Source organism: Bombus terrestris, chromosome 11 (genome assembly GCF_910591885.1).
Source record: "Bombus terrestris chromosome 11, iyBomTerr1.2, whole genome shotgun sequence".
NCBI classification, from domain to species: domain Eukaryota; kingdom Metazoa; phylum Arthropoda; class Insecta; order Hymenoptera; family Apidae; genus Bombus; species Bombus terrestris.
The window spans coordinates 13,244,976-13,259,800 of record NC_063279.1 but is presented as its reverse complement, the minus strand read 5'-3'; the positions used below and the strand labels follow the sequence as shown (position 1 = coordinate 13,259,800).

Here is a 14,825-nt window from a genome sequence, read left to right as displayed (position 1 = left end):
ATTGTTCAATAAATTCTTCATGCGATAGGTTCCATTATCTTAATCTCAAATTCAAGAAAGCTTGGCAGATAACCAATTGTTTGCCTGAATATAAAACTGTAAATGAAAATTGTCTTCACGAATAAAAAATAATTTTGTAATATATGCGACACACATTTATAATTCTGTAACATAGATTCAACCTAACAACAAATTACACCGAAGATATTGAAAAATCTGTACCTTAAGGTAAGCTGTGAACACTTTACCGACCAATAGTCTGTTAACCGGCTTTTTGTCACCGACAATCTTTTTTATTATTTGAGCAGTAATTTGTTATTTAGTACTAAGGTACCTTGCCCAGTTGCGTCAGTTGCGTTGCTTTGTAAGCTCCCACAGTTTTATACCAATTTGGAAAACTTACTATTCGCGATGAACAAAAAGAATGGCATTGGAGAGTCTAAACCGAAACAGAGCCGACGCCAGGGAGAATCTGCGCTTGAGATGCCGGTCGGATGTACGTATGCTGTTGAATCTCTAGCGGTCGGGAAAGTGTTGACCGTTTTAATGCCAGGGGCTTTTAAAAATCCGTGTCGGATTGTACCATGCAGCGAGATAGCGTTCGTTCATTTATTTGCGAGAAATGCCGATCGACGTGATCGCGCTGCTCTTTTTTTTTTTTTTTGTTTATGCAGGTGGTTTAAGATTATTTGAAAAAAGAAAAGTAATTACGAGAGGAAACTCTGATATAACTCGCGACGAGCTACATTAGGAACCGAGCGCGTTGCGAATTGACGATCGTGACCAAACATCGCGACACAGTTCACCACAATACGCGAACAGCGCGATTGCGCTGCGTGGTGCTAAATCGGTTAAAATAAAATCTCTGTGTATGAGAACACACGTTAATTCTGATAACCTTTACAACGTCCCAAAGACGTAGAACATTATGCGAAGAAGCGGTGAGCTTTATGGACGCGTTTGGAGAAGATAATGGGTCCCTCCCGTGTACGTTAGATCATCTTGTACGGCAGTAGACCCGCCAGCAATCTCGACACTTTGCATCTGTGCCCAATATTCCACATGGTGGAAGGGTAGTGGCAGCCATTGCTGTCTTATGTCTCGAAGACAGCTCACCTACGCCGGGCCAGGATGACAAACGCTGCCATCTAAACAAAGGGTCTCGGAATATACGCAGCGCAGACACGCAATTTCCGTGGCATGTAAATCGCGCGAAATGAATTTCTGCCAATCACGCACGTGCGTCAACGCTACAATCATTGCTAACCTTACTGTGTGTCTGGGCATCTATCGTTTGATCGAAAAAAAACATAAGTTCTTCCAGGGTAGACGAACACGAACACTCACTGAGAGCGCTACTTTTATTCTGAATTATGACTAAACCACGGATTTTCATGCAAATTTAAACTTTTATGCTCCCAAGAATTCAAATTTAGATGGAGGTTCTTTTATGTGTCAAAAATTATAACGAATACTGTACTTTGGATATTTGATATAATTTTGTATATTATACGCATTCTGCGTATTTTTGCCACTTTAAATTTCGCATAAATACATAAATGCTTAAATATTCACAGTCAAATTATCACACTCTCGATGCGAAATTCACTTCGCCATCAACATTTATATAAGAAGCGTTTTTTCCCGTAGTAATAACTCAAAAACTGCAAATTTTTCGTTACGTCGTTTTTGCAGCAAATGAACGGTATCATCGAGCTTCCATCTTGTGAAATCTGTATAGGAGATACAGATAGAAACAGCTGAGAGGTAACATCGGGTTATCAAGACAGTATTCTCTTTTTTTTCGCACATTCATCCGAGCTGTCGATTTGGTACGCGTGAATCGCACATGCCTGCTCGATGGCCTGATGCTTCCACGTTTAGGTGATTGATGTTTGCCGTCGTTTCACCGACACGACTACATAAATCAAAGGGCGCCCTTACTAGCGCGAACCCTTTTCTTGCCGCTCATCTCTCTTTTTCGTTCTCTTTTTATACTCCGATCCACTCGGTAAGGCGGTGGGGTTGCGTTATCAAATCCGTCGATGACAGACGAGAACGTATTAAATACCGAACAGGACGAGCACATCGATTGTCGTCAGAGGGATGAAAACGGTGAGAAGTAAACGAACGAGCGCGTGCATCATCCCCGAGGCTCCTCACGATTCAGATATGTTTTCTCCCTTTCTTCGCTGCTCCCCAGCCTCCTCGCCGATTATGCGTCCCTGGGCGCTTGTTCTTCGCGTATTATTCGCTTCTACGAGGGTACTAGCGTGCCTGCTTCTGACAGTTTCGTCGCGGATACTGTAATTTTGGAAGGCAACACGTGGGGCAAGAATGTTTCATCTTAGGTTTGGGGATAAGTTCTTTTATCACGAAAGGTGATAAAATTTGTGAGTGGAAATGTTGAAGTTTATTGGAAAATTTAAGATTAATTGGAATGTTTAAGAGTAAAATTTATATTTGAGATAATTTTGAAGATACTTTTAATATCTTTGTTATAAAAATTGGAAGTCTTTCTTGATCTCTGTTTTATAATATTCGTCATAATAAGTAGTTACGGAAGATCAATAAAATATATAAATAAATTAGGACTTCAAATGTTGTAGTTGTGCAGTACCGATCGCTCTGAGATTTTTTGTTATATCTTGTAATAGAGTCGGCAAAAATCGACATTTAGAGAATGAGTTCGTAGTATAAATGAAACTTAATGAAAGCAGGGAAATTAATTTTATGATATTCAATAATAAGAATTGATAATTTGCAAGAGCAGAAATGTTGTAATTTATAGGGAACGAAAAATTGTCGACTAGTACCGATCAGTTATGTGATTAGTAGATTTTTCGGTTTAAATGATTAATAATGTTAGAAAAGAGACATTTAAAAATTAAAATATACATTATTATTCAAATTTTATTCTAATATGCATCGCAAGTACAATAATTAATGTTTTCTTAGTCTTAGTGTATTCGACGTGTGCCTAGCTTTTACATTCGTCATTTTTGAAACATTGAAAGCCTCAGCAGCTTGCCTTTGGCTCATTTTATTTTCGGGGAGTAGCTTCAAAGCCACATTCAACATTGTTCTCGTCTGTCAATTTTCTTTCTTTCTGTTTTGGAATTTTAGACAAAAGGTAAAAGAAAGAGTAAATAAACATCTTCTAATTTAATTTCAATTGCCAACAAATTAAATTAACAGATAAAAAAGTGTAATCTGTACTGGTCGATGGCTGAATGATTGGTACGAGATAACAAACATATGGAAACGTTTAGATTATAATGTATATAATATACAAGAAAAAGTCGCAATACTGGGGCTGACAACTAGATATAGTAGACATAACAGAAAAAGATCATTTACTTAACTGAGAAAGAAAATATCAGCTCTAGAAGATAACTTTTTACACCCGAAATATCAACGTATACATTTAACGTGCCAGAAGAGCGAAAATAATGGAATAAACAATATGACTCTGAAATATGTTACACAGAATTATTATTTTCATTTTTTTATAACAAATAAAAGCAATGTACTAGCATCTGGTGAAAAGACGCAGAACTAATTTTGGTTGGTACTGTATGCTAGTCAGTGCCACACGCCTCTCCGCGATACAAAATATTATATTTATGATTTCTAGTTTTTTAAAAAGTCCGCACAAGAATACAAAACACACGATGAAAGAACAAAATAGCAATTAATCACGCGCGATAGTAATAAATGTGTACGCTACAAGTGACGCAGCTGTTAAAACTGCTGCTCATTGTATTTCATGCAAGGGATGCACGTACAAAAGGGTGGATTCATTCGTTTCTTGCAACTCGTACAGCTTTACTCCCTCTTTTTACGTCTACATCGTATTTCTTGTCAAAAATGATGTATCGATAGAAATGGCAGTCAGGAATACGCATTCGAAAATAAATGTACAAAATTCGAATAGTTTGCGAGCAATTGAAATTTTCATTATAACAAGCTACGTAGGTAATACGAAAAATGATCATAAAAAATTATTCGATTTCCAAATAACATCTTAAATTTGATGATTTCTTAAATTGAACATTGCAAATGTGAAATATTCCAAATATTGCTTCCCCGTAAAAATTGAAAATAGATTCCAAACTTAACGCTCATCAGGCTATTTTTACGATTGGGACATTCTAATAGAATTAAAAAAATAAACTGTCTTCGAATGATCGATCCTAAAGACAAAACAGCAGAGTCTGTACTCTCTCAGATAAATAGTTCGCTGACGGGAAAAGCGGACAGAGCTCTTATACGAATTGGCTGAATTCCAAGGACTAAGTCGGCAGAAGCAGGACCTTCTTTCTTTGTCCTTGCTAGGTTCCTTTCATCTCTGACCGGGATCTCTTTTAGCTTTAGTTGAAGATCTGAGGAATAGTTGAGAGTTCGGCCGATAGTTGGACGAAGCGGCATTTCATTCCGCTGGAAATTCCGCGAAACATATAGGCGACCGCAATAGAATCGCTGGAGACTTCAATCTTTATCGGTGAATCGGACGCGAAATATTGCGAACATTCGCGAAATTCTTCTAGGCACGACGACCCACGCACTGCACAGACTTTGTTTACGAACGATGCGAACGCGAAACGTTGAAGTCGAAATCTTCGTTTACGAATCGGTGGAGATCTGAAAGGAAAACTTTCGAGACGGGATGCCGCGTGCTCGTTTCCTTGCGAAAATTCACGGAAATTCCCCTCAAAGATCCCGCCATTGCGTCAATCTTCGTGCTTGAACATCTCTTTGCTAGTGTTGAAAAAGAATTTATATTTGATGCCGTATTTTATTCGTGATATTTCGTATATTATATTGGAATAAACGGTGCGTTTTTGGCAATGAGGATGCGCCCGAAACTTAATACGAGCAGATAGTTCAAGCTTGAAGCAAAAAGCTCTTTCGGAAAATTGTATTTCTGTTTCTTGAATAAATTCTTTAATTTTAATGTGTTACAAATTCTATTTGATGAAATTCTACGTAAAATTGGACGAATTTTTTTATATACGTATATAATTGCAAATAGTTGAAAGAGTTATAGCGTTAGAGTAATAAATTAAGAGATATTATTAGATCGTCCAAAAAGTTTCTTTCGTTTTATAAGGAAATAATGGATGCACAACGTTTTCCGTTTTATATTATTTTATGGAATTACGTATAATCCATTTTGTTTTATCAAAGTAAAGACAACGTTCGACACATTAGGTTTCATATTTGTATAAAGATGCGTCGTCGTAAAAGACACTGTAAAAGAAAGGCACTTTTCGGACAATCTAATACATCAAATAATTATTTAACTTACGTGTTTTATTTCTAACCTTCTTACTTTCGTGTAAAAAATTGCTAGCACTAGTAACTTGTAATTTGCAACTAGTAAAAATACCGTTCATGATATTATCTCAAGTGTGTTAATATGAAACGTATACATGTATGTAAATATCTAAAACAAACATTCTGTCGATTGGAAGTTACGATGCAGACAATTGTCTTAATAGAACGCAATTATGCACGCCACATGTATGACGAAGTTCTGGCATTTGTTTGACGGTTGACGTATCTCGTGAGAGACGCTATTATTTTTTAAAAAGATATGATGCATCACAAGTGCATCGATAGTTAGGCATTCTTGACATAATAATACATTACGATATTCGAGGGATAAAAAATGCCGGAAGTTACTTCTATACAAATACCATCGTTACGTCGTATTTCTAAAACACAGGTGTACCTCATTAGCATTTGTTAATTAGTAGACCGCTATTCATTAGTTTTGTATAAATATGTGGCAGTTTTTTTAGTGGATCAGTTGATTGCACGCAATTAATAACACGAAGCAAACATGGCTCCGAAAGTTTTGTATCTCCTGCTCATCGCCTGTATTTTTGGCACCATCATCCAGATGAGTTTTGCCGCCTCATCCGAGTCATCCAACTCATCTGACTCATCCTCTTCGTCCTCTTCATCCGAGGTATGAAAATGCGTACAAAATCGTATACCTAAGCTTCTACATCTATAACTTTTGTATTTATTAAACAAATTGTGTTTGTGGAAAAAATAATTATATTTATTAAATGTCTTCGCAATAAACATAAAATACCAACAATAATATCCAATACTTTTTCATAAAATAAATGTTGCATTCTGTTCTTTTTACGTCAAAAAAAGACTAATGTGTTTGTTTTTTATTTTTGCAGTCAAAGGAAAAACTGGTGATAAAACCTGTACAGAATAAGGACGACCAAAACCCACAAAAATCGGAGGAAGAATCTGCACAGCATAAGGACGACCAAAACCCACAAAAATCGGAGGAAGAATCTGCACAGCATAAGGACGATCAAGAACCACAAAAACCGGCGGTAGAACCTACACAGAATAAGGACGACCAAAAACCACAAAAATCGGAGGAAGAACCTGCAAAGGATAAGGACGACCAAAAACCACAAAAATCGGAGGAAGAACCTGCAAAGGATAAGGACGACCAAAAACCACAAAAATCGGAGGAAGAACCTGCAAAGAATAAGGACGACCAAAAACCACAAAAACCGGCGGTAGAACCTGCAAAGAATAAGGACGACCAAAAACCACAAAAACCGGCGGTAGAACCTGCAAAGGATAAGAACGACCGAAAACCAAAAAAACCGGTGGTAGAACCTGCACAGGATAAGAACGACCGAAGACCAAAAATACCGGTGGTAGAACCTGCACAGGATAAGAACAACCGAAAACCAAAAATACCGGTGGTGGTGGAACCTGCAAAGGATAAGAACGACCGAAAATCACAAAAACCGGCGACAAAACCTATACATAATAAGGACAACCGAAAACCACCCACCAAAGCGGAAGGTAACCTCGCAAAGACTATTATTCTCTAAGATATCGTAGGTCCTCAAAAAATCGAATTCTTTTTTTCTTTTTTTTTTTAATTTTCTTACAATTTCTGGCGCAAACAATTATTAATGTAAATGTTACGAACTTTTCTGAACAACCCAGTAGAAGAATCACACGTGACACTAGTGTCGCGTTAGTGGTCGACTTACGTCAAATATACCAATAAAACATCTTCTCTACAGAAGCTGAAAACAAGGTTGTGGTGAGGAAACTCGAGATCACGTTACCAACGATTCCAATTATCTCCCCGGTCCCAGGACTTAGATCGAACGTCGATAAAGCTAAACAGTTGGCTGCACGCCGTTTGAACAACGAAGAGAATTTTGTCAACGCCGTTGCGAACGGTGTAAGGCTTGCGGTCCATGCTGCTAAGCCTATCCTAGCCGTAGCCAAATTGATCGTTACCATTGTAGAATCATTCGCTGAGATAGCAGCATTAAACCCAGCCCGACTCGGACTTTTTATTCTTCAGGAAGGTGTGAAAATTGGCTTGAGTATTTTGACCGTGTCCCTTCCTCTTCTGATAAATGGAATTGTAACGGCTGTGTATTAAATAATCAATTATAATGTATTATAGTAGAACATTTACTTTATATGCAACTATGTATTAGTTTTTGTTGCAAATATATTTACGCATAATAAAAATGTTTGTTATTCTGTTTCTTTTATACACCCTATGAGACTTTTTAGCGAAGCTCATAAATGAATATGAAGATACCTGATATCGTTATTTTTTAAAAGTGTTTAATTTAAGGATCATTGGTATTTTGACTGGAAAAATATTGGATCCTTTAAAATAATTAATATTTTGTGCTGTCTTTTTCTTCTTCCGACAACAATAGTTTCTTCGGGGATTTTGTAAAATAATTTTTCCAAAAATTTTATTTTTTTACTATTTATCTGCTACTTTGCTTTTAATGTTTAAATAAATTAAATCAACAAATTATTTACATTCTTTTAAATTGTTATAATTTTTATGATTTTTAAATAGTCTTAGAACTCTATTTAATAAAATATATGTAAAAAGTATAAGTTTGAAGAATAATTGTTATCGATATAAATTATATCGAGTGATACATTCATATCAATTATTTGCTATGTCTTGTCAAAGCATTAAACACATTCGTATTTTTTAAAATGAAAGTATACGATTTAGACATAAAAATTCGCGTATGGTTAACATTCAGGATCAACGTCTCTTTCAGGGTGCAACAAAAACGGAAAGGTAAATATGAGTTTTCACGGTCGCTGACCGATTCATCTCTTGGTTCTCCTAACAATCTGTTCCCACCTCATAAAATTGTCATCGTGCGTGCATAAAACATGAGGAGACGTTCGAGCACGCAGTAGTACAGCGCGAATCTACACCTGAAAATATAAGGAAAGATGGTATACATAGTACACTATTGCTCAAAAGTATCAATATCTCTGAGTTTTACATCTAATTCGTAAAGAACTTTCCCAACGAGGTTCGTGCATATGACACGTATGATTCTTAATTCATATTCATCATGTTTCTCTTATGATACTTATAAATACTTTTTACGAACTTTCACATGGTTATTCTGCACGAGTGCAAAATCCTGTTCGCTTAATCATACAAACGATTACTTAAACGAATTACCGCGTTTTATACGAAAACAAAAAGTGTCGTAATACTTATGAACGGGAGTGTATGTGGTAGCTCGCGGCATTCAATGCCTACAGGGTTGTCGATGAAGACTCCAGAGGTTTACGTTCGACGACAGGAGGCAACCTGAGGGAAACGAATGGCGCGGGAGAAGGAAAGGGTCGTTCGAGCGCGTATTTCCACCTTGCCGCCTCCATCGTGAACGCTAAAATACATTTTCCTACGAAGTGTCGTCACGGGAGGGCCTCCAGCTGCTGGTCGTGATATTCTACATGCGTAATGCTCGCGACGATATTTCCATACATAAATTTCATCCGGAAGAAAGTGGGCGGCTCTGTGGTTGCACGTCGACGCTGATGACGCGTCTTCGCGACGTGCTCGAGAACCCGTCCGCTGATCGCGGTTTGCCGCCAGTTATCACAATCATTATTCTTTGTTTCGTGACGTCTTTCAAAAAGGTTTTGTTATCGTGGATCAGAACTTATACGGGCAAATATTCTACAGCGATACAACGTAAGCGTTCGTCCTTTATCCTTTATGCGAACGTGATACGGTATAGATATCATAATACCTTATTTTTAGGTAAGTATACAGGACAAAAATAATGAACAAAACATAAGAATATAAATATATTCCAATAAATATTAGATTGATTAATCTTCGTTTTCCTGTTCAACCGTGTTCGCGGGGAGACGCGTTTGCAGTATAACGCATCAACGACAGTCGCAACGTCTCGTCTCGATACGATAATCGATGCCACGAATCAGCCGATTGCCTATTTCGGTTAAAATAATAGGGGTGGTTCGAATGATATTCACACTGAGTTAATAATTAAAACATCGCTTAACACTGAGTTATCAATTAAAATATCACTATTTGTTCCCAACAATCTTTGAAGAATATAAATGTCTAGGAATGTTATGTGTGATAAATGTAGATAGTGTTTTTAGCAAAGCGTTATTCGGTGACGATGATGTCGGGAAGGAAAACTAGTGATGGGTTGTCGCCACCCCCACCGAAGGTCACTCGTCGGTGGAAGCGACAATCGAGTACCTCTTATACCATATTTCACCGTAATGAGCAATAACTCTAAGGAGTGTCCCAATTTTCAGTATGTATTGTATAAATTAATGGCCTCGACAGTAATAAAAAATTTAAATCTTCAGCAATTCAGGGTTCCTTCAGGGTTCGTACAAATACGTCTAAACAGATGTTTGAGTGGAATAGAATATATAAATAGTAGAGTCACGAGACGTAATATTTTCATTAGTACAAGTATATTCTCAAACTTGTTTTAAATATGTATATTGTATATATATATATACACAAAACTCTGTATATTATTAAAAACGAAACGTTATCTTTCGTAATAAAAATCGTATTACTTAAGTCGATTCTTGTTAGAGCTTCGGAAAAGTAATAATTTCAAAACGATTAAAATAAATTATATAATTCTATCATTCACAGTAAATAGACTGCAGGTAACAACAAATAACATTAAGTATTACACACTTAAACACTATTTATTATTAGATAATATCGAATACATACTTATACAAAGATTAATTGAAAAGAGAGATACTTATTTTACACGACTATACTCTATGTAAATATCTATGCTTATGTTTTGTTCCCACTGTAAGCCATCATACATTCAAAATTATAATTGCTTAGAGAATTTTTTGTTTCGATTGTATCAGTAACTTATATCTAAAACTATATTCTCCCGATTTGGCAACGGGTACTTGCCATTTGATCACGAATTGTACCCATTCGACCACAGATACTTGCCATTCATCCACGGATACTTGCCGTAGATGAATATATATATACCTTATACCGGTACCTTTCGTAATAAAAATCGTATTACTTTAAGTTGATTCTTGTTGAACCTACAAAAAAGTAATAATTTCAAAACGATTCAAATTAAATTAACTAATTTGATAATTCACAGTAAATAGACTCCTAAATAACAACAAATAACTCCAAGTATTCAACAATTAAGTACTGTTTTTATATTAGATAACGTTGGATATATATTTGTAAAAGGATTTATTGCAAAGGAGAGATATTTATTTTACACGACTGTCCTGCATGTAAATACATATGCTTATGTTTGGTTCCCACTGAATATTTTCATAGATTCAACATTTTGAATGTCCTTGTGAATCTCCTTCTTGATTGTACCTGTAGCCCATATCTATACGTATATTCTCGCCATTAATCAATGGATTTTCGATGCATGCTTGAATCAAATGAGCGACTTCCTCGCAGGTTCCGTAGCGCTTTGGTGTGAGTTTCATTGCGATCCACCGCTTTCTTTCCTCTTCTTTTTGTAGAGCTAAATGTGAGCAAGGATTTCAGTGATTCTACATTATTTACGGGCAAACATTTAAACTGTAACAGTTTATTAATGAACAAAGACTACAATGAAATTATTACAGAATAACTTATTTATGGCGTGCATCCTCGAATTGAAATAAATCAAAAAATCGCGATATGAATTTTATGAATGGTTTATTAAAAGCCATTACATTCTTGTTAGAGAATGATAAACTCGTAGTTTGTACGACACAATGATTGACCCGAACTATTGATGATTTGTATTAATATATTGATAGTAAAAAATGTACATCTAAATACACATAATCGTGAATAAAGTGTAAATATTTATGCATTTATTCTGCATACATGCTTTTTTTATTGCACGTATAAAAATAAAAATTCCTAAACATTGCATACTAGTCGTAATACTAACACACCTGTCATGGGGCTGTCTATGTAACCAGGACAAATTGTGACAACACGTATTCCTTGCGATGCAAGTCCTCTAGCTAAAGGGATCGTCATGCCGGAAACAGCGGATTTCGTGGCGCCATAAGCAACTAAACCAGGTGGTGGTTCATAAGCCATCGTGCTCGAAAGATTTATAATGACTCCTCTTTGTTGATTTGAATCTGGTTTGTTCTTTGCCATCAAGCCGACCATTAAGCGCGTTACGTTAAATAAACCCCACACGTTAGTTTCGAAAACGCATCTGTACAGGTCAACAGAATGTGGCTTCTTGTTCTTGAAATCGTAGATATTTTCGTAGCCAACAACACCAGCAGAATTAATTAGTACGTTCACGCCACCGAATTTCGCCTTCGCACATTCGATGCTCTCTAATACGTCCTTTTCGAGCCTCACCTGAATAATATCATACAATCATTCATTATGAAGACATTACGTATTACTATTAATTCAGAGTTTCGATAAAATATGAAAATTTTACAATGTGACATTTCTATCGGATTACTGTTACTTTGATCGGTTTTTTTTTCGTCTTGTTAATTACCATCTTATAGAAATTTTAACACGATTAGTGCCATAGAGATCACCGATGACCGGTGCACCAAAATTAGTAGAAATGCATAATTTGAACGAATGTCAATAGTTACAAATTTTTTATTATTTCCATCTTTACTACAACAGTGTGACGAAATTAATGCAGTATAAAATATATAAAAATAGTTTTATTGATACGTGAAATATAGATCTATTATGTGCGCCCCCTACAAATGGCTGTCCAACATGGGAAAATCCGCTTTTACCTGAATAAATAATAACCTTACGGAACGTTTCGACTTGAAAGAAATATCATGGACAATTAAGGCCTTGCGTGTAAAGAAGACAATGCTAAATCTTGTAGCGGATCTTTAGAATTATTGCGGATCCGAATTCGTATGACCGAGGTATGGATTATTGTTTATAGTAGGACCCGGGGAGTAAGAACATACAACAATTATTTAACAACGCGAAGAAACGATATGAGCTAATTCATAATCGTAAAAAATAAGTGAAGCGAGCGAAATTGCTGTATAGCGGAATGGGGGCCGCCGGTGCCCTCAGTGAGATAAATTCATTAACACTTTGACTGCCACGCCAAAATCACATATTTCGCTCAGGACGCCACGGGAGTATTTTTATTTTTCAAAGCATATAATGGCAAAATAATAAATTGATGATGTAAGACAACATTCTTCCCCAATGGACCGTTTATCTTATTGGTGGACATGGGTGACCACTGTGGCGCCTTGCTGACAGCTGGTAGCAAGATATTATAGCAAGTCTTCGTGTATTTCAACAAACCATTCGCATTTGTTATTTCGTCGTAAGCAAAAATTCTATATATGATAGTAAGATATGTGCGCACTTCTAACTTCAATTATATGATTAGAAACCAGCATTTACGATAATTTTCTAAGGTGTTTTTATAATAATATTCGTAAATTACCTCTCAAAGATATGGATGCAAACACAGTGCACCGTTAGATACACGATTTGTTCTTATTTTTCTTTTTTTTTATTTATGTTCTAATAAAAATGTTTAATTGTTTAATGGGGCAATTTTTGTTTCAAAGTATCTTCTATTTATCGGTTATATTCAAAATGCCCTAACTGTCAATTTTCATAGAATTTTTAGAATTGTAAGAAGTTTAAGCGCTCCGGTCACCAATGACCACCCTGGCGTCACACGAGAAACCGTGGCAGGTCATATATGACCGAAGTAGCAGTCAAAGTGTTAATGATGATTATACGGAGTTATATATCTCTTGTAGGTAATATTTCAACATTATATGTATCGCATAATAAAAAATTCATTGTGGCACCACCGCCAAATCTTGTCAAACTGGCGTAGCATTCAACGTGTTAATATAATATTAGGTGGTCTACATTAAATGAAACTTGAAATCCATCTAGTTTCTTCGATATATAAGTATAAATATAAAGTAATTTCCTTGTTGTTCAATGTACTTTTGTTCGACCGTATTCAACGTATTTCGTCAGCGACAGTCGCAACGTCTCGTCTCGATACGATAATCAACGCCACGAATCAGCCGATCGCCTATTTCGGTTAAAATAATAGGGGTGGTTTGAATGATATTCACACTGAGTTAATAATTAAAATATTGCTTAACACTGAGTTATCAATTAAAATATCACTATTTCTTTGCAACAATCTTTGAAGAATATAAATGTCTAGGAATGTTACGTGTGATAAATGTAGAATGTGTTTTTAGCGAAGCGTTATTCGGTGATGATGACGTCGGAAAGGAAAACTAGTGATGGGTTGTCGCCGCCCCCCACCGAAGGTCACTCGTCGGTGGAAGCCACAATCGAGTACCTCTTATACCATTTTTCCTTACATACAGGCTTCGAGTACCGTACAGGAAAGAACCCCTAAATTTTACGGCAATTAACGGAATCCTTGGGATTATATTTGAGAATATATTTCAATAGCATTTGACTATCTTTACCGAAAGATGGATTAGAGGCTATGGTAGAATTTCGAGACATAACAACTTTCTTGGAAACTATCCCTTCTCATTATATAAATATTATTTATAGCATATATAGCGGTAAATAGTAATAGAAGATTTTATTCAATACATGAACGAAACGTTATATAAAATAATGGAGTTGTGAAACGTTTTTGAAGGAGTTAAGAATATTTACTATTTCCTGATATCATTTTATTCGATATAAAGGATAGGTTTATTGGGAAGAGCGGTGGTAAGAAATTTTACGAGCAATTGAACTTACGTCGGTACACGTAAATAAAGCTTTTTCGCCCAATCTCTCGGCAACTTTAGCTCCGTTGCAAGATATATCGGCCAGAACCACCTTGGCACCTTGACAATAAATTTTCTCCGCGACAGCCTTCCCGATTCCGTTGGCACCTCCAGTGATGTACGCAACTATATGCTAAAATTCGTTATTAATAATCCATATATCCATGATTATTAATTTTTTTATTTCTTCCTTAATCTTTCTTAATTTTTTATTATTATATTTATCAAAAGAAATTTCATAAATCAATGAATCTACGATTTAATGATTGCATGAAGTTCTATTTTCCGTATGATGAATTTCGTTCTAAAACGAGAAAATAATGTTTAAAAAATTCAGCAACGATATAGTCTACAGCGTCTTACCTAAAATATAGAGAAGAAAATTATTCCAACATTACCTGCAATTTCCCCATTTTGACATTCCTGGGTTATTACACACCAGGGGGCTGAAATTGGATGTCTCTTGTTCCTCACTTCCCTTCGTTTGCTCTAAGAAGATTTCAAGTTAGTCAAGTACTTTGAACATTCCGAAAAAAAGGGAAAAAATCTTTAAAAAATTTGAATTTTCCTCTGCTTCCACTACTTAAGTGGCAAGTATTACACGATGCTATTATTTTCACGAAATTTTTTCAAGCATATACCACGATAAATACTTAACAAAATTTCAAGAAGATTATGTAGGA

At 35.9% G+C, this 14,825-nt stretch overlaps 2 protein-coding genes and 1 long non-coding RNA gene across 3 annotated transcripts; 1 reads left to right on the top strand and 2 right to left on the bottom strand.

The window, feature by feature from the left end:
- Positions 1–2,895: 2,895 nt before the first annotated feature.
- On the bottom strand, positions 2,896–5,454 carry LOC125385900. The gene is made up of 2 exons (XR_007225637.1): positions 5,312–5,454; positions 2,896–4,761 (listed from the first exon to the last, which is right to left on the bottom strand). It is a non-coding gene; the product is annotated as an uncharacterized LOC125385900 (long non-coding RNA).
- A 353-nt stretch (positions 5,455–5,807) lies between these two features.
- LOC105666893 (activating signal cointegrator 1 complex subunit 2 homolog) lies at positions 5,808–7,542 on the top strand. The gene is made up of 3 exons (XM_048409858.1): positions 5,808–5,977; positions 6,204–6,852; positions 7,080–7,542. The coding sequence occupies exons 1-3, from the start codon at positions 5,849–5,851 to the stop codon at positions 7,448–7,450; spliced, it is 1,149 nt and encodes a 382-aa protein (XP_048265815.1). The 5' UTR covers positions 5,808–5,848; the 3' UTR covers positions 7,451–7,542.
- A 3,129-nt stretch (positions 7,543–10,671) lies between these two features.
- Positions 10,672–14,555, bottom strand: LOC100642257 (3-hydroxyacyl-CoA dehydrogenase type-2-like). The gene is made up of 4 exons (XM_003399167.3): positions 14,541–14,555; positions 14,114–14,275; positions 11,290–11,716; positions 10,672–10,868 (listed from the first exon to the last, which is right to left on the bottom strand). The coding sequence occupies exons 1-4, from the start codon at positions 14,553–14,555 to the stop codon at positions 10,672–10,674; spliced, it is 801 nt and encodes a 266-aa protein (XP_003399215.1).
- Between the last annotated feature and the right edge of the window lie 270 nt (positions 14,556–14,825).

Excerpts from the sequence above, each read along its gene's own strand:
- LOC105666893 (XM_048409858.1), top strand. The coding sequence starts at position 5,849 with ATGGCTCCGAAAGTTTTGTATCTCCTGCTCATCGCCTGTATTTTTGGC. Across the intron at positions 5,978-6,203 it reads CTTCGTCCTCTTCATCCGAG|TCAAAGGAAAAACTGGTGAT; the intron begins GTATGAAAATGC and ends TTATTTTTGCAG. Across the intron at positions 6,853-7,079 it reads ACCACCCACCAAAGCGGAAG|AAGCTGAAAACAAGGTTGTG; the intron begins GTAACCTCGCAA and ends TCTTCTCTACAG.
- LOC100642257 (XM_003399167.3), bottom strand. Across the intron at positions 11,717-14,113 it reads CTTTATTTACGTGTACCGAC|GTGAGGCTCGAAAAGGACGT; the intron begins GTAAGTTCAATT and ends GATATTATTCAG. Across the intron at positions 10,869-11,289 it reads CATAGACAGCCCCATGACAG|CTCTACAAAAAGAAGAGGAA; the intron begins GTGTGTTAGTAT and ends GCTCACATTTAG.